The 19,855-nt window shown below is 49.4% G+C and overlaps 1 protein-coding gene across 1 annotated transcript in view; it reads left to right on the plus strand.

Annotated features, from left to right (window-relative positions):
* Positions 1–19,855, plus strand: part of ELP3 (elongator acetyltransferase complex subunit 3) — a 105,280-nt gene that overhangs the window by 51,567 nt on the left and 33,858 nt on the right. Inside the window, exons 8-9 of the mRNA XM_040058186.1 lie at positions 995–1,156; positions 7,506–7,632. Coding sequence (XP_039914120.1) covers positions 995–1,156; positions 7,506–7,632 — 289 coding nt within the window. The remainder of the gene's footprint in view (positions 1–994; positions 1,157–7,505; positions 7,633–19,855) is intronic.

Raw genomic sequence — 19,855 nt, forward strand, 5'->3', positions numbered from 1 at the left:
TGAAGAGGTGTCGGGGGGGGGAAAAATCGTTTTCCACGCTGCTGCTGAGAGCTTTATTCCCATTCGGAAATTTCCAGCAGCGGCACGATGAATCTTTACAGGCTCCTAATAAAGAGCTGAACTTAGTCATCCTTTCCATTTGGCCGTGCAGGTTTGGGAATGACATCCCTCTCTCCCTTTTTCCAGCAGCATTTGCTGTTAACACCCCAAAAATCATCGTTTGGGGCCATTCAAGAGACTGATGTCCCCCGGAATATCCCGGTCTGGGACTTGGTCCAGGTTTCTCTCTGCGGGTTCCAGAAGAGTCTCAGCCTCTTCCCGCTGTAAATTCTTTACAAAACCACCTTAAAGTTCGGGGAAAAACGCTCCAGGGAATTGATTTCCCCCGTGGAAAGGAATTTTTCTCCTCGCTGATGATGGTGGGGATCGATGGTTTCCTTTTGTGAGCTTGGGTTCGGGTTCTTTATTTTTTTTTATTATTATTATTTTCCCTTTTTTCCCCCTCTCTCACGGGGCAGTGATTTCCCATTTGTCATCGAGAGCGGTTTTTTGTTTTATTTTATTTATTTTTTTTTTTCTTTACCAGCTGGAGTAATTAGTCTTCGTTAGACCTCCGGTGATAAAGGGCACAAAAGGAGAAAAAAAAAAAAAAAAATCCCGAGCGACGAATTCGGGTTTGGTCGGATTCCTTCCGCCGGGTCGGGAACTGATCGCTCCCAAAGGGATTTTCTGGGATTTCTTGTGGCGCATCTCCAAAACACCCCTCAGACTAATTACAACCCTCGTTAATTAATACAACCCAGCCTGCGTTAACACCAATTTTCCTTCACCATCCCACCAAAACCCCGCAGGAACTTCAACCTTTTTCAACCTCAAAAAACCCCTCACCTGGGAGACTCCAGAAACTCCTCCCGAGCTCTCTTTGACCCCAAAACTCACGGATTTTAACCCGGGACGGGATTTTTTTTGTTTTGTTTTTCCTTCCTCCCCTCAGGTACTCGGAGCGGAGCCTGACCAAGTGCGTGGGGATCACGATCGAGACGCGGCCGGATTTCTGCCTGCGGCCGCACCTCAGCTCCATGCTCTCCTACGGCTGCACCCGCCTGGAGATCGGCGTCCAGAGCGTCTACGAGGACGTGGCCAGGGACACCAACAGGTCAGCAGGGAGAAAAATTCCAGGGAATCCCGGCCGGGATTCCTCAAATCCCAGCCCTTCCCGACCTCCCCGCGGCGCCTCACGGGTTGAGCCGAGCCGTGGCCCGGCCTTCCCTTGGCATCCGGGGATTCTCTGGGAATTCCAGCCCGGCCAGGAATTCCTTCCTGAGATCCCTTTTCCCAGCTATTTTGGGGGTTTTCCTGAAATTTGGAGAGGAGCTTTTCCCCGTGCAAATCCCGCTTTTCCTTCCAGTGTTTCGTCCCTGTGCTGGGAAGAGGGTAGGGAGGGAAGGATTTGGGGTGGGAATTCTTCCCTCCCCTCCTTCAGGGGCCTTAAAGCTCCTCCTGTTCCAACCCCTTCCAAAGGCACGGAATTTTTCCGCTATCCCAAACTTCAGGATTTCCTCTGGAAAAGCAATTCCTGCACCCAGGGGTTCCCTCTTTGCTGGTGGCTTCCCATCCCGTGGAATCGTGGAATTCCGGACTGGTTTGGGTGGGAAGGGACCTTCAATCCCATCCCATTCCAACCCCGACACCTCCCACCATCCCAGGGTGCTCCAGCCTTTCCTCGGATGCTCGCAGGGATTCTCTGGGAATTCCAGCCCAGCCCTCCCCACTCTCCAGCCAGGAATTCCTCCCCAAGATCCCACCCCAAGCTCTCCTTTCCCCGTGGGAATTCCATTCCTTGGCTCCTGCCTCTCCAGCCCTTTCCCAAATTCCAGCTCTCCTTTCCCTCTGGAAAAGGCTCCAAGATTTTCCGTCCCTTCTCCAGTTGGACATTCCCAACTCTCCCAGCCTGGGATTGGATCCAGCCCCACCCCAGCTCCTTCCCAGGAAGGAATTTCAGGATCCAGGGGCTTCCCTGGGAATTCAGGACTCCAGGCAGGGTCTCCCTTCCCTTTTCCATCCCCAAATTCCCTAAAAATCCCTCGGGATGGATCCTGAGCATCCTTGATCCCAGAATCCCGGAATGGTTTGGGGTTGGATCCACGGATCTTCAGTCCCATCCCGGGGACGCTTCCCACGATCCCAGGGTGATGCAAATCCCCCCTTGGCCACTGCCAGGGATCCGGGGATTCTCTGGGAATTCCAGCCCAGCCGGGAATCCCTTCCCAAACCCCACCCCAAGCTCCCCCCTCAAAGCTTGGGAAGGGGCTCCAAGGATTCCCTGGATCCTTCTGGAATCCTTCAGCTCCCATCCAGCAGGGAACACTGGAATATTCCATTTCTTTCCTTTGCTCTCCCGGCCACGGATCCGCCAGGATCAGTCGAGGAGCCGCAGCTGCTCCGGGGCTCCCTCTGGGCCCTTTTTGGGGATTTTTGGGGATATTTTGGGGATTTTGGGGATTTTGTCGGGATGCTTTAATTGGGACCCGGATCCTTTCCTTGTCTTGTACATTTGGGTTTTTTCCATGTGTTTGGGTTTTTTTCCCTGCGTTCTCCAACTCTTTTTTTTTTTTTTTTTAAATCCGTCTCTTCTTTCCCTTGGATTTCCTTTCCTTTCTCCCTTTTTTTTTTAATTAAAAACTGAGACATTTTCAATTTAAATGTCTCAATTCTTCCCCTGTGTTTAAATTCTTTTCTTTTTTTTAATGTATCCATTCTTTTCCTCCCTTTCCCACCTCTTTTTTTTAAACTTTAAATACATTTCCCTCTTTCCCTGTGTTGACCTCCTCCTTTCCTAACGACGCCACCAATGAATTCCATTCCGGGAGGCGCAGCCAGATCCTGCAGCCCAATTCGATGGCGAATGTGTAAATTTTGGGGATCTTTCCCAGCTTTTCCCCTCCTCCAGGAGCCTTTTTTGGGACAGGAATGTCCCCTTGAGAGATTCCCCAGAGTCATTCCAACCCTTAGGGATTGGGAAAACGCATTTCCAGGAGGGGGATGTGATCCATCCCTCCTCGTTCTGGCCCGAAGAGCTGCGCTGCTCTGGAGGAAAATTCGGGATATTCCCTTCACCCCTCCTCCCCGGACAAACCCATCCCCAGAAATGCTTCATTATTTATTTCAAGCCTGAAAATTCTGGGATTTTTTTTTTTTAATATTATTTTTAAAGCTCTTTTTTCCCATCTTTTTCCCCCACTCCTGGCGCTCTCTCCAGCAGCTTCCAGTTGTTTCCTCCTCTGGGAAAGGGTCTCGCTCTTACTCCGAATTATTACAACTCTCCATTTAACAATTCCTCATCACCTCTTAAAACCCCTTTTTTCTTTCCCCCTGCCTCCAATTCGATTTTTAAACTTTAAATTCGATCTCTTTTTAGAATTCCCAAAAAACCTCCTCAAACTTCTCCCGATTTTTTGCAGCGCCCAGAAAAAAAAAAACCCAAAAAAAGCTCTTTAAGAAAAAGACAATTCAAGGTTTTTTTTTTCCTCCCCCTCCTGTCGAAACGAGCTCGTTTTGCTCCCGTCCTTCGCTTTTGCGCGGGGGAACGTTGTTTTGGGCTCGGAACTTTTTAATATTTCGCCGGTAGCGAAATGTCAGATTACAACCAATTAGGGTAACTGCTCGGAAATTACTTTTCTATTATGTTCCATAAGTCATTAGTGAGGTTTCTGAGCGCTCTCGGTGGCTGCGAGGCAGAAAAATATTCAGGAACGGAGCGAGGCGTCAAATAATCGAGTTATTGATGCAGCTCGGATTCCGCTTCTAATAAGAAAATAATTTTTATTTATGAAGCAGAGCTGCCGTTTGCTCCCCTCAGGCTACTCCAGGTTCTTGAGCGATGCTGTCCTTGAACGGTCTCGGAGAAAGAAAAAAAAAAAAACAACCCCAAAAACGCCGTGAAGCTGCTGAAAAATAAAAAAAAAATCGCAAATAAAGCGGGGTTTAAAGCCGGGCGGAGGGGTGGAATCCTCCGGCGGAGAGGGAGGAAAAGACCCTTTAAAAAAAATTAAATTAAAAAAAATTAAATTAAAAAAAATCGGGAAGCGGCTGGTTTGGTTCCTGTGAGGGTCAGAATGGAGGGTGAACCAACGCAGGGAGTTGGATTTATTTATTTTTTTTTAATCCAGAGGGATTTATTTGGAGGAGGAATTAAAAAAAAAAAAAAAGTAAATCACCCTCAGAGCTCAACCGGGTGCCAGGAATTCCAGGAGCAGGGCGGAAAAACCGGGATGGGAGAGGGAAGGGAGGGGACGGAAGTGCCCAGGAGTGTCCAGGAATGCGAGAGAGAGCCGGGATTTTGTGGGAAGATCGTCCTGAGGTGGGGAATCTCCTGGCTGGAGCCGTGGAGATGGGAGGGAAAAGGAATTTTCTCCAGAGCTGTGGGAAATTCAGCCTTTTTTGGGCTCCAGATCCCCCAAAGCTCCTGCAGATCCACTCAGGGCTTGGCTCGGTGTTAGTGTGGAAGAATCCTCCCGGAATCCCGATCCAGCCCGGGTTTGGCATCTCCCAAAAACTGGGGGAGCTCTGAGATTCTCCAGAAGGAATTTTTGGGTGATTTCTGGTTGGCCGCTTTTCCTCGCTCCCATCCCTTCTGCTTTCCAGCTGGTTTTATTCCTGGTTTTATTCCTGGGTGTCCCCGTGCCCTGACAGCAACCTGCATTTCCAAACTCTGGATTCCAGCAGCTCTCCCAAATTCCTCTCCGTGTCTGGAAAACCCGGAGCCTTGGAGCCTGTTTCAAAAGTCAGATGTTTAACAAACTCCTTTTAGGCGTGGTTTTACCTCCAAACTCAACCTGCCAGGGGGATAAATCCCAGTTAAACCTGGCAAAACCGGCTTTTCCTCCTTTTCCTGCCCCTTTTCCCACCTTTTCCCTCTCTTCCCAGGGGTCACACCGTCAAGGCCGTGTGCTCCTTTCCCTTGGAATGAACAATTTCAAATATTTCACAAGCCCCTTTTAGGCTCGGTTTTACCTCCAAACTCAACTTCCCAGGGGGATAAATCCCAATTAAACATGGCAAAAATGTCTTTTCCTGCCTTTTCCCACCTTTTCCTGCTCCTTTTCCCTCTCTTCCCAGGGGTCACACCATCAAGGCCGTGTGCTCCTCCCCCATGGAATGAACAATTTCAAATATTTCCCAAACCCCTTTTAGGTGCGGTTTTACCTCCAAGCTCAACCTCCCAGAGGGATAAATCCCAATTAAACCTGGCAAAAACGGCTTTTCCTGCCTTTTCCTGACCCTTTTCCTGACCCTTTTCTCATCTTTTCCCTCTCTTCCCAGGTGTCACACCGTCAAGGCCGTGTGCTCCTTTCCCTTGGAATGAACAATTTCAAATATTTCACAAACCCCTTTTAGGCGTGGTTTTACCTCCAAGCTCAACCTCCCAGGGGGATAAATCCCAATTAAACATGGCAAAAATGGCTTTTCCTGCCTTTTCCCAACTTTTCCCAACCCTTTTCTTGCTCCTTTTCCCTCTCTTCCCAGGGGTCACACCATCAAGGCCGTGTGCTCCTCCCCCATGGAATGAACAATTTCAAATAGCAAACCCCTTTTAGGCTCGGTTTTACCTCCAAACTCAGCCTCCCAGGGGGATAAATCCCAATCAAACCTGGCAAAAATGGCTTTTCCTGCTTTTCCTGCCCCTTTTTCCACCTTTTCCCTCTCTTCCCAGTTGTCACACCGTCAAGGCCGTGTGCTCCTTTCCCTTGGAATGAACAAATTCAAATATCAAACCCCTTTTAGGCTCGGTTTTACCTCCAAACTCAACCTCCCAGAGGGATAAATCCCAATTAAACCTGGCAAAAATGGCTTTTCCTGCCTTTTCCTGACCCTTTTCCTGCCTTTTCCCATCTTTTCCCACCTTTTCCCTCTCTTCCCAGGTGTCACACCGTCAAGGCCGTGTGCTCCTTTCCCATGGAATGAACAATTTCAAATGTTTAACAAACCCCTTTTAGGCTCGGTTTTACCTTCAAGCTCAACCTCCCAGAGGGATAAATCCCAATTAAACCTGGCAAAAACAGCTTTTCCTGCCTTTTCCCAACTTTTCCCAACCCTTTCCCTGCTCCTTTTCCCCTCTTCTCCCAGGGTTCACATCGTCAAGGCCGTGTGCTCCTTTCCCTTGGAATTAACAATTTCAAATATCAATCAAACCCCTTTTAGGCTCAGTTTTACCTCCAAACTCAACCTCACAGAGGAATAATCCCAATTAAACCTGGCAAAAACGGCTTTTCCTGCCTTTTCCTGACCCTTTTCCTGCTCCTTTTCCCTCTCTTGCCAGGGGTCACACCGTCAAGGCCGTGTGCTCCTTTCCCTTGGAATGAACAATTTCAAATGTTTAACGAACCCCTTTTAGGCTCGGTTTTACCTTCAAGCTCAACCTCCCAGAGGGATAAATCCCAATTAAACCTGGCAAAAATGGCTTTTCCTGCCTTTTCCCATCTTTTCCCAACCCTTTTCTTGCTCCTTTTCCCTCTCTTCCCAGGTGTCACACCGTCAAGGCCGTGTGCTCCTTTCCCTTGGAATGAACAATTTCAAATATTTCACAAACTCCTTTTAGGCGTGGTTTTACCTCCAAACTCAACTTCCCAGGGGGATAAATCCAAATTAAATGCTGCAAAAAAGGTTTTTCCTGCTTTTCCTGCTTTTCCTGCCCCTTTTCTCATCTTTTCCCTCTCTTCCCATGGGTCACACCATGAAGGCCGTGTGCTCCTTTCCCTTGGAATGAACAATTTCAAATATTTCCCAAACCCCTTTTAGGCTCGGTTTTACCTCCCAACTCAACCTCCCAGGGGGATAAATCCCAATTAAACCTGGCAAAAATGGCTTTTCCTGCTTTTCCACCTTTTCCTGACCCTTTTCCCTCTCCTCCCAGGTCTCACACCATGAAGGCCGTGTGCTCCTCTCCCTTGGAATGAACAATTTCAAATATCAAACCCCTTTTAGGCGTGGTTTTACCTCCAAACTCAACCTCCCAGAGGCATAAATCCCAATTAAACCTGGCAAAAACGGCTTTTCCTGCCTTTTCCTGACCCTTTTCCTGCCTTTTCCCATCTTTTCCCACCTTTTCCCTCTCTTCCCAGGGGTCACACCATCAAGGCCGTGTGCTCCTTTCCCTTGGAAGTAGCAATTTCAAATGTTTAACAAACTCCTTTTAGGTGCGGTTTTACCTCCAAACTCAACTTCCCAGAGGGATAAATCCCAATTAAACCTGGCAAAAATGGCTTTTCCTGCCTTTTCCTGCCCCTTTTCTCATCTTTTCCCTCTCTTGCCAGGGGTCACACCGTCAAGGCCGTGTGCTCCTTTCCCTTGGAATTAACAATTTCAAATATCAATCAAACCCCTTTTAGGCTCGGTTTTACCTCCAAACTCAACCTCCCAGGGGGATAAATCCCAATTAAACCTGGCAAAAACTGCTTTTCCTGCCTTTTCCTGCCCCTTTTCCCACCTTTTCCCTCTCTTCCCAGGGGTCACACCGTCAAGGCCGTGTGCGAGTCCTTCCACCTGGCCAAGGACGCCGGGTTTAAGGTGGTCGCCCACATGATGCCCGACCTTCCCAACATGGGGCTGGAGCGGGACATGGATCAGTTTTATGTGAGTATTCCTTCAAAAAAAGAAAAAAAAAAAACACCAAAAAACCAGCAATTCCCACGGGGTTTTTTTTCCCCCCACCACGGAAAACTTCCCTTTATTTTTAAATTTCTTTTCCTGCTCGGTGACCGGATTCGTTTCTAAAGGACGAACGATTCGAAACTCTTTTTATCTTTTTTTTTTTTCCGAGAAGGTGGAAAAAAACCAACCAAAAAAAAAAAAAGAGATTTGTCGAACTACTTCATCCAGAAAATTATCTCCCTGTCTCATGCCAGCCTGAGTCACTCGGGTCCCTGTGGAAAACAGCATTCGCCGGGGCTCCTTGCTTTTTTTCCAAGGTGGTTTTATTTTTCCCCTCTTGGGTTTAGCGTAGGACACAATTCCGAGTGGAAAAGATCCTCTCTGGAAGGGTGATTAATCGCAAAATCAGCGCGTGCCCGTGCGGAGTTTCGGTCCCATTTCTTCGTCAGCGATGTGGAAGGAGATAGGAAATTATTCCCCGGGGGAAATCGGGGTGAGAGGGATGAGGAGCGAACGGAGCAGGGATTTAACCGATTTCGGGGGGTTTTTTTATTTTCCCTGACTCAAAATCGGGTGGTTTTTTGGTGTTTTTTTAAAAAAAAAAAACAGAGAAGAGATTGGAGTCGTGACGGAGGAATCCCAGTGGGAATTCCTGGGGAAGGTTGGGCCGGGTGCTGTCTGAAAACCAGCGGTGTAATGAAATATATCGATTAAAAATACAGGCAGAGAGCAAAAAATACGCATCTGGGGGAAAAAAATGGAAAACGCAGCTGCAGAGGGCAGGAATCCTGAATCCTGGGATTATTGGAAACTTCTTTTTTTTTTTTTTTTGAGGGGTTTTGTGCAGAATTCCTTGAGTTTTTCCTAAATAAAAGGTGAGAGAGTGGAAGCGATGAGCACAAAATTCCCAAATTCCTGCTCCGGGTTCTGCTCCTGGATTATTTTTTTTGCCGCGCTCGGGGAAGTAGAGTGCGACACCGAATTTTTTCACGGAATTTTTTCGTAACAAAAGCTTCAGTCCTTCCCTCGGGTATCTCGTGGAATTGCAGCTGGAGTTCTGTGGGATCGGGCTGGAATTAGTGGTGGAAAAATGGGAATAGCGACCCAAAAAAAGGGAAGAGCCAAGGCTGGGCAGGTTCAGACAAAGAGGAGATCAAAATCCGAGGTGTTTCCAATGTGGAAAACTGAGGAAGGAGGAATTAATTCAAGTTTTCGTGATTAAATTCATTAATAATTATCCTTCGCTGCTTATTGGTCACACGTGGCTCCGGAATCGCTCCGGATTCGCTGCAGGAAATTTGGGAATCGGTCGGAAATGTTTAATTTTTGGGTTGTGAGGGGAAGGGCGACGCCATCCCCGCCTCCATCCCTGCGCTCCCAGAAACTGGAGAGGCGGGAGGAGGAGTTTTTCGGGATCGGGAGGCAGGAATGAGGCTGGAACTGGGAGAGGAGGAATTGAAATTCAGGGTGGGGAGAAGCGCTGAGGATGGAAGAGGAACAGAAGGAAAAAAATCCTCATTTAAATGCTTCATAATTAATTTTTTAAAAACATAATTTTAAATACCAGAGGATGAAACGCCAAACCAAATTTACTGATGGATTTCCCCCAGAGCCCCGGCGAACGTAGCAGAAATATCCCGAAAAATTCCTGAAAAAAATTCCTTCATTCCCAAGGATTCAGCTGGGGAGTTCAGTCTCTGCTTTCCTGCCTTAAAATTCTCCGTCCTGGTTTGCAGTTGATGAAACAATTTATTGTCGTGTTGGGCTGTGTAAATGTTATTCCAGGCTGGTAAATATTTAAACGTTTCTGCTGCATAAAATTGACTGGAGGCCTCTCCTGGCAATCCCGGAATCCCGGAATGCTTTGGGATGGGATTCCGGGATCTTCAGTCCCATTCCAATCCCACGGTCCCGGGGTGCTGCAGCTTCTCCTTGGACGCTCCCAGGGGTCCTGGGATTCTCTGGGAATTCCAGCCCAGCCTGGGATTGGATCCAGCCCCATCCTGATTCCTCTGCGGGAAGGAATTTCGGGGATTCCCTGGGAATTCGGGACTCCAGGCAGGGTCTCTCTTCCCTTTTCCATCCCCAAATTCCATAAAAATCCCTCAGGATGGATCCTGGATGTCCTTGATCCCAGAATTCTGGAATGGTTTTGGATGGGATCCGTGGACCTTCCATCCCATCCCAATCCCATGGTCCCAGGGTGCTCCAGCTTTTCCTTGGACGCTCCCAGGGGTCCTGGGATTCTCTGGGAATTCCAGCCCAGCCAGAGATTGGATCCAGCCCCATCCTGATTCCTCTCCGGGAAGGAATTTTGGGGATTCCCTGGGAATTCGGGACTCCAGGAAGGGTCTCCCTTCCCTTTTCCATGCCTCAGTTCCATAAAAACCCCTCGGGATGGATCCTGAGCGTCCTGGATCCCAGAATCCCGGAATGGTTTTGGATGGGATTCACACACCTTCAATCCCTTCCCATTCGAATCCCGATACCTCCCGCTGTCCTGGGATGCTCCAGCCTTTCCTTGGACGCTCCCAGGGATTCTCTGGGAATTCTCTTCCAGCCTCTCCCCACCCCCCCAGCTGGGAATTCCTTCCCAAAATCCCACCCCAAGCTCCCCTTTCCCAGGGAATTCCCTCCATTCCCGGCTCTCTCAGCCTGGGATTGGATCCAGCCCCATCCCGACTCCTCTCTGGGAAGGAATTTTGGGAACTCCCTGGGAATTCGGGACTCCAGGCAGGGTCTCTCTTCCCTTTTCCATCCCCAAATTCCATAAAAATCCCTCAGGATGGATCATGGATGTCCTTGATCCCAGAATTCCGGAATGGTTTGGGATGGGGTCTGTGGACCTTCCATCCCATCCCAATCCCATGGTCCCAGGGTGCTCCAGCTTTTCCTTGGACACTCCCAGGGGTCCTGGGATTCTCTGGGAATTCCAGCCCAGCCTGGGATTGGATCCAGCCCCATCCCGATTCCTCTCCGGGAAGGAATTTTGGGGATTCCCTGGGAATTCGGGACTCCAGGAAGGGTCTCCCTTCGCTTTTCCATGCCTCAGTTCCATAAAAACCCCTCGGGATGGATCCTGAGCGTCCTGGATCCCAGAATCCCGGAATGGTTTTGGATGGGATTCACACACCTTCAATCCCATCCCATTCAAATCCCGATAGCTGTCCTGGGATGCTCCAGCCTTTCCTTGGACGCTCCCAGGGATTCTCTGGGAATTCTCTTCCAGCCTCTCCCCACCCCCCCAGCTGGGAATTCCTTCCCAAAATCCCACCCAAAGCTCCCCTTTCCCAGGAAATTCCCTCCATTCCCGGCTCTCTCAGCCTGGGATTGGATCCAGCCCCATCCCAACTCCTCTCCAGGAAGGAATTTTGAGAACTCCCTGGGAATTCGGGACTCCAGGCAGGGTCTCGCTTCCCTTTTCCATCCCCAAATTCCATAAAAATCCCTCAGGATGGATCCTGGATGTCCTTGATCCCAGAATCCCGGAATGCTTTGGCATGGGATCCATGGACCTCCCATCCCATCCCAATCCCATGGTCCCAGGGTGCTCCAGCTTTTCCTTGGACGCTCCCAGGGGTCCTGGGATTCTCTGGGAATTCCAGCCCAGCCTGGGATTGGATCCAGCCCCATCCTGACTCCTCTCCAGGAAGGAATTTCAGGAATTCCCTGGGAACTCAAGACTCCAGGAAGGGTTTCCCTTCCTTTTCCATCTCTGGCTTGCATAAAAATCCCTCGGGATGGATCCTGAGCATCCTGGATCCCAAATTCCGGAATGGTTTGGGATGGGATCCGTGGACCTTCCATCCCATCCCAATCCTATGGTCCCAGGGTGCTCCAGCTTTTCCTTGGACGCTCCCAGGGGTCCTGGGATTCTCTGGGAATTCCAGCCCAGCCTGGGGTCGGATCCAGCCCCATCCCGATTCCTCTCCGGGAAGGAATTTCGGGGATTCCCTGGGAATTCGGGGCTCCAGGCAGGGTCTCTCTTCCCTTTTCCATCCCCAAATTCCATAAAAATCCCTCAGGATGGATCCTGGATGTCCTTGATCCCAGAATCCTGGAATGGTTTGGGATGGGATCCGTGGACCTTCCATCCCATCCCAATGCCATGGTCCCGGGGTGCTGCAGCTTTTCCTTGGACGCTCCCAGGGATCCTGGGATTCTCTGGGAATTCCAGCCCAGCCTGGGATTGGATCCAGCCCCATCCTGATTCCTCTGCGGGAAGGAATTTCGGGGATTCCCTGGGAATTCGGGACTCCAGGAAGGGTCTCCCTTCGCTTTTCCATGCCTCAGTTCCATAAAAATCCCTCGGGATGGATCCTGAGCATCCTGGATCCCAGAATCCCAGAATGGTTTTGGATGGGATTCACACACCTTCAATCCCATCCCATTCGAATCCCGATACCTCCCGCTGTCCTGGGATGCTCCAGCCTTTCCTTGGATGCTCCCAGGGATTCTCTGGGAATTCTCTTCCAGCCTCTCCCCACCCCCCCAGCTGGGAATTCCTTCCCAAAATCCCACCCCAAGCTCCCCTTTCCCAGGGAATTCCCTCCATTCCCGGCTCTCTCAGCCTGGGATTGGATCCAGCCCCATCCCAACTCCTCTCCGGGAAGGAATTTTAGGAATTCCCTGGGAACTCAGGACTCCAGGAAGGGTTTCCCTTCCTTTTCCATCTCTGACTTGCATAAAAACCCCTCGGGATGGATCCTGAGCGTCCTGGATCCCAGAATCCCAGAATGGTTTTGGATGGGATTCACACACCTTCAATCCCATCCCATTCGAATCCCGATACCTCCCGCTGTCCTGGGATGCTCCAGCCTTTCCTTGGATGCTCCCAGGGATTCTCTGGGAATTCTCTTCCAGCCTCTCCTCACTCTCACAGCTGGGAATTCCTTCCCAAAATCCCACCCCAAGCTCCCCTTTCCCAGGGAATTCCCTCCATTCCCGGCTCTCTCAGCCTGGGATTGGATCCAGCTCCATCCCGACTCCTCTCCGGGAAGGAATTTTGGGAACTCCCTGGGAATTCGGGACTCCAGGCAGGGTCTCTCTTCCCTTTTCCATCCCCAAATTCCATAAAAATCCCTCAGGATGGATCCTGGATGTCCTTGATCCCAGAATCCCGGAATGGTTTGGGATGGGATCCGTGGACCTTCCATCCCATCCCAATCCCATGGTCCCAGGGTGCTCCAGCTTTTCTCTCCAGGGATCCTGGGATTCTCTGGGAATTCCAGCCCAGCCTGGGATTGGATCCAGCCCCATCCTGACTCCTCTCCAGGAAGGAATTTTGGGAATTCCCTGGGAACTCAGGACTCCAGGAAGGGTTTCCCTTCCTTTTCCATCCCTGACTTGCATAAAAATCCCTCGGGATGGATCGTGAGCATCCTTGATCCCAGAATTCCGGAATGGTTTGGGGTTGGATCCATGGTCCTTCAATCCCATCCCATTCCAATCCTGACACCTTCCCAGGATTCTCTAACCTTTCCTTGGACACTCCCAGGGATTCTCTGGGAATTCCCGCCCCTCCCAGCCGGGAATTCCTTCCCAAGATCCCACCCCAAGCTCCCCTTTCCCAGGGAATTCCCTCCATTCCCTGTGTCCTGTCCCATTCCCTGTCCCTTGTCCCAAATCCTTCTCCAGCTCTCCCGGAGCCCCTTTAGGCTCTGGAAAAGGCTCTGAGCTTTTCCCTGGATCCTTCCCTTCATCCAGGTGAACATTCCCATTCCCAGCTCTCCAATTCTTTCTCTTTTTTTGGCACAACACACCCGTGGCTTTCCAGGGATCTTTATAAACCCTGGATTTTGAGGCGGTTTGGACGAAATTTCTCCGTCCCCTGCGAGTCCTCCTCCTCTCCAGCCGCATTCCAGCTGCGGGAAAGGTCGGACACGGAGCTGACTTCGGGAGCTCTGAGCACCCTTCAGCGCCAGCGGGAATCATAAATCCAGGGATTTCTCCTGGGGAGGGGAGAACTGCTGACGGTGCTGACCTTGGCCTGAAAACTCTCGGCCCAGGCGGGCGATCCCAGCTCCGGGAGGAACGTTCCCGCCGTCCCTTCCGACCTATCGATTTCCCGCTGCTCCCGCTGCTCCCTGCAGGGATTTTTCCCGGCCGCTCCGGGGCCGGATCCGTTGGCAATCGCTGGAAGCGTTGCGATGGCTGAGGGTGAACGACTCGTCTGTGGGGTTGTTTTTTAGATTTTATTTTATTGGGGTTTTTCTTTTGCCCGGAGAGGTTGTGCGTTCCGTCCCTGCGGATTCCGTCCCTGCGGATTCCGTCCCTGCGGGTTCCGTCCCTGTGGATTCCACGCCTGGAAGCATCCCCAGGCCGGGTTGGACTGGGATAGCGGAAGGTGTCCCTGCCCGTGGCGGTGGGATGAGCTTTGAGGTCACCCCTTTCCAACCCAGATGATTCTGGGATTCTCCAATTCCATGATTTTCCCCAGAAAGTCTCTTTTTTTCCCCCCCTTTGCCCTCCGCTGTGAAATTTTCCCTTTTTTTCCCCTGATCCCGTGTCCCAGTTCCACGGTGCTTTTTTTTTTTTTTCCCTCCTCCTCTTCCTCCCCTTGCTTTATTGATTCTTTCCGTACCCTGGGAGGATTTCCTCCCTCCTCCGGGTCTTTCCCACCCCGTTCCACAGGCGCGGAAAACGCCGCGGGGGAGCGCGCTCCGCTTCCTCCCGGAAAAACATCGACGGGCACGAAACGCTACAAAAAAACCCCCAAAAAAACCCCAACAGCTCCTCCCAAAGCCCGGCAGAGCCTCACGAGGCGGGCGGTCGGAGAAAATAATTAGGATAATGGGCAGGATAAATCAAGGGCTCAGCGGGAATAATGGAATTGTTACCGGAGCAGACACCTCATCCTGCGGAACGCGATAAAAACGCTCGGCTCCGCCGCCGCTGCCCCGGGAGAGGGATGAGGCGGCTCCGGGAGCAAAAACGGGGGGGGGTGGGAAATGTTTGGGAGGGTTCACGAATCACATTTGCCAGGCAGAACTTCGGATTGGAGCAAAAAAAAAAAAGGAAAAATAAAAAAAAAATCCCGAAACTTGGTGAGGCTGGAGAATTCCCGGGGTTGCCGGTGTTAATTCCTCGCTCCGTGGCGGTGAGAGAATCCCGGCTTTGGCTGCTCTGGGGTGAATATTCCCAATAACGCTTGAGGATATCTGTTATTTGTACGTTATGAATAACAGATTTAGTAACGGACAGAGAGCGTTGCTGTGCCTTGATTTTGTTTTTATGGGGTTTGCTTGAGCGTGGTTTGTCGGTGCTCTTCCTCCCTCAAACAGAGGTGAAATAAATCTTGGGGAAAACCAAAAAAAAACAGGGAAGGGAGGCAGAAGATTGGGAGTTTGAGGAGTCACCGGAGCTGCCGTGGCTCTGGAGGCAGCTGGGTTCTGCTGGATGCACCCCAGAACCCTCAGATGATGAAAAGTTGTTTTTTTTTTCCCCCGTGAAACCATCTAAAATGTCACATAAATAAAATTTCGAGGGCAGAATCCCAGGCAGGGCCGTCTCACGGGGGCGAGGAGGTTTTTGATCCCCATCTGCAGAGCCGCTCCTGTGTGCTCGAAATAAAACGCAATCACGGAACGAGCGCAGCCTGAAAATTCCTTCTCTTAGTCATGTGTCAAGATGGGATTTTATTTTGGTGGGTTTTGTTGGTTTTTTTTTTTCTGGAGGAGTTGCAAAATAAGCGATTTCCCAGAAATGAGCTAATTTTAGCGCCAGGCCTGATGCATCTGGGATCGGAGTGATGCAGAGACCTCCTTGGGAGTGCGGAGCGTGAGAGGGAAAAACGAGGGGGGAATTATCTGAGAGGGAAAAACGAGGGGGGAATTATCTGAGAGGGAAAATGAGGGGGGGAATTATCTGAGAGGGAAAAACGAGGGGGGGAATTATCTGAGAGGGAAAAACGAGGGTGAAATTATCTGAGAGGGAAAATAAGAGTGAAATTATCAGAGAGGAAAATGAGGCTGGAATAATCTGAGGGAAAAAAACAAGGGTGGAATTATCTGAGAGGGAAAAACGAGGGTGGAATTATCTGAGAGGGAAAAACGAGGGTGGAATTATCTGAGAGGGAAAATAAGAGTGAAATTATCTGAGGGGAAAAATGAGGCTGAAATAATCTGAGGGGAAAAAGAGGCTGGAATAATCTGAGGGAAAATGAGGTTGGAATAATCTGAGGGGAAAATAAGAGCAAAATAATCTGAGGGGGAAATGAGGGTGAATTTATATGAGGGGGAAAATATGGGTGGAATAATCTGAGGGGAGAATGAGGGTGAAATAATCTGAGGGTGAAATTATCGGAGGGGAGAAATGAGAGTGGAATAATCTGAGGCGAAAATAAGAGTGAAATTGTCTGAGGGGGAAATGAGGGTGAAATAATCTGAGGGGAAAAAGAGGTTGGGATAATCTGAGGGGAAAATAAGAGCGAAATAATCTGACAGGGAAATGAGGATGAAATTATCTGAGGGGGAAATGAGGGTGAAATAATCTGAGGGGAGAAATGAGGGTAGAAGAATCTGAGGAGAAAACAATGAGAGAAAATGAGCATGAAATAATTTGAGGGGGGAAATGAGGGTGAAATAATCTGAGGGGAAAAAGAGGTTGGGATAATCTGAGGGGAAAATAAGAGCAAAATAATTCGAGGGGAGAAATGAGGGTGAAATGATTTTAGGGGAAAATGAGGGTGAAATAATCTGAGGGTGAAATAATCTGAGGGGAGAAATGAGGGTGGAATAATCTGAGGGGGAAATGAGGTTGGAATAATCGGAGGGGAGAAATGAGGGTGGAATAATCTGATGGGAAAATAAGAGCGAAATAATCTGAGGGGGAAATGACGATGAAATTATCTGAGGGGAAAATGAGGATGAAATAATCTGAGGGGAGAAATGAGGATAGAATATTCTGAGGAGAAAACAATGAGGGAAAATGAAGCATGAAATAATTTGAGGGGGGAAATGAGGGTGAAATTATTTTAGGGGAAAATAAGAGTGAAATAATCTGCGGGGGAAAATGAGGGTGAAATTATCAGATATGAAAATGAGGCTGGACTAATATGGGGGGAAATGAGGGTGAAATAATCTGAGGGGAAAATGAGAATGGAATAATCTGAGAGGAAAATGAGGATGAAATAATCTGAGGGCGGAAATGAGAGTCAAATAACCTGAAGGGGGAAATGAGGTTGGAATAATCTGAGGGGAAAATGAGGGTGAAATTCTCTGAGGGGAAAATAAGAGCGAAATAATCTGGGGGGAAAATAAGAGTGAAGTAATCCGAGGGGGAAAATGAGGGTGAAATTATCAGAGATGAAAATGAGGGTGGAATAATCTGAAGGAAAAAATAAGGATGGAATAATCTGAAGGTGAAGTTATCTGAGGGAAAATGGGGGTGAAATTATCTCAGGGGAAAATTGAGGCTGGAATAATCTGAGAGGAAAATGAGGGTGAAATGATTTTAGGGGATAATGAGGCTGGAATAATCTGAGAGGAAAATGAGGTTGAAATACTCTGAGGGGAAAATGAGGGTGGAATGATCTGAGTGTCCTTTCTTTTTCCAAAGTGGGTGACATTACCTCAAAACTCCCGATATTTCCTGCTGTAAATAAAGCCTCGCTTTTCCTGAGGGCTCTGGCTTTTCTCAAGGAGATGAAATTCATCATGGAACTAAAATATTGCACCTCTATCAGGAGCTCTTAATAACTGTAATAAAAGACAGTTAAAGTGCTGATCTGCATTGATTTTTTGGCTCCTCTGGGAAGACAGTTCCCCGTGTTTTTAAATACAGCTCTGAAGTGTTTAGTGGGCTAAACGATTTTCCTTTCAGTTCCTTCTAAACACCTCACTGAAAAGCTGTGATTTGCGGCCGGTTTTATGTCTGAAAATGCAGCTTTTTCCCCCTTTTTTTTTCCTTTTTTTTTTTTTTGGTTTTTGGTGGGCGCATCCACGAGAGGTTTTTTTAATGCTCGGTCCTGCCATCCCTCAAGCTCCTGCTGGAATCCCAGGAAATATTCCTGCTCGGAAAGCTGCCCGGACTCAGAAGCGATTACGGTTCCGTGAGCCGTGACCGAGGCCGGGGGAGTTTTTATGTTGATGAGGATGGTGGTAGTAAGGAGCTGGCTATTTCTGGAAACTCCTTTCACACCTAATTGCTCTCACGTTTCTGTGGATGAAAGGCCCACGGAAAGGCCCCGGTCTGCGCCCGCTCCTGCGGAATTTCGGGCTCAGAAACATTCGGGGTCGGGTTTAAATCAGGAGAGGCCGGGGATTGGGGTTTGGGAGCAGAGAGATCTTTTTGCGCCGCGCAGGAAGAGAGGAATTTGGGATATTGTGGGCAGAGCGGGCTGGGAGAGCTGGGAATGTCCAGCTGGAGAAGGGAATCCTTGGAGCGGCTTCCAGAGCCTAAAGGGGCTCCGGGAGAGCTGGAATTTGGGGAAAGGGACGGATGGCCAGGACCCAGGGAATGGGAGAAGGGGAAATTTGGGTGGGATATTGAGGAGGAATTCATCCCCGCGAGGGTTTTGGGGGATGGCGGAGGAATTCCCAGAGAAGCTGTGGCTGCCCTTGGATCCCAGGGAGTGTCCAAGGCCAGGCTGGAGCAACCTGGACAAGGTGTTTGGGGTCAGGATGGGATCATCTTTGAAGTCCCTTCCCACCCAAAGCATTCCAAAAACTCCGCGGCTGTGTGGGGAAAGCTGCCTTAATTCCTCTCTCGGATCGCTGCCTTTGTCCCTAAAAATCAGGATTTTTTTTCCTTTTTTCCCCCCTCACACCCATTTTCCTGCGGTAATGCCAATCCCCGCCTGCCAGCAGCCTCCCGTTCACAAAAAGCTGCTGCTCAGTAAAAAAAGGAGCAGTTTTGACCCTTTTTTCCACCCGAACCGAGCGATGATTTCTGCCCTTCGCAGGCTCCTTCAGCCACTCCCCGTTCTGGGGCTTTTTTTATTTTTTTTTAAACACCAGAAAAAAGCCGGATTTTTTTTTATTTATTTGCTTTTCTACCATTCAGAAATTCTTTTCTGGATTTTTTTTTTTTTAATTTTTTTTTTCCTCGCCGAGGCCCCTTGCTGCTGAAGTCAATAACCAACATATGGCTGGGAACAGGCAGCCGAAAATAAAGGAATAAAGGGACAGAGGGTGCAAATTCCCCAGGCATTTAGGCAAAGTAAAACACGTCTTCTAGTGCAGATCACCGTCAGCTACTGAGTGAAGACACCACAAGGGCCAAATTCTGGTTTTGGGGCCTGGTTGTTGGGTTTTTGTGGGTTTGTTTGGGTTTTTTTTAATTAAAAATGCGGAATGGTTTCGCTGTGAGCATTTCATGGGGCTGGAAGGAGGATTGGGTTATCAGGGTTTGTATTTTTTTGGTTATCAGGTTTTGGGTTTTGTTTGTTTTGGTTTTTTTAAATGCAGGATGGTTTCGCTGTGAGCATTTCATGGGGCTGAAAGGAGGATTGGGTTATCAGGGTTTGTATTTTTTTGGTTATCAGGTTTTGGGTTTTGTTTGTTTTGGTTTTTTTAAATGCAGGATGGTTTCGCTGTGAGCATTTCGGGGGGCTGGAAGGAGGATTGGGTTATCAAAAACCAGGATGGAGTTGTTGGGTTCACTGGGGTTTTTGGGGTTTTTTTGGCGGGGGGGAGACAGAGGAGAATTTTGAAGGATCAGCATTCGAGACGATGAAAAATTCTTTTATTTCCTGTGCTGAGCCCGAGGGGAACGCTGACCCTCCAAAAAAAAGGGAGAAAAAAGGGAAAACGGTGAGTCGTGCTCTGAGGAAAAAGCGAAGGTGGAACTTGAGAGCAGATTGATGGAGGAATTCTCCCGGGTTTTTCGGGAATGGATGGAGGCTGGCTCGGAGCACCTGCACCGCCGGCGCAGATGGGGCTGCTCGGGGCGCTGAGCGCAATCTGGAGAGATCTGTCTGGGGCTCCAAGGTCAGCCTGCTCCTGCTCCAGGAGCTTTTCCAAGCGTCCCGTGTCTCTCCTGCTCATTGGGTTTGTGTCCCACCGGGATCTCCTGGGTTTGGAGAGGAGAACTCCCCAGTGCTGGCCACTGCGGATCCCGATATTCCAGCGGAGGACAACCCGTGGAAGGGCTGGGACGGGAGGCAGGAGCGTTTCTCCTCGCAGTTTCCTGGTCTGAGGGGAGATTCCTGGGTTTGGTGTGGAAAATGTTCCTGCTGGGGCCAGGGCTGGTGAGGATTCACTTG

This window comes from Hirundo rustica, chromosome 3 (genome assembly GCF_015227805.2).
Source record: "Hirundo rustica isolate bHirRus1 chromosome 3, bHirRus1.pri.v3, whole genome shotgun sequence".
Classification (NCBI taxonomy): domain Eukaryota; kingdom Metazoa; phylum Chordata; class Aves; order Passeriformes; family Hirundinidae; genus Hirundo; species Hirundo rustica.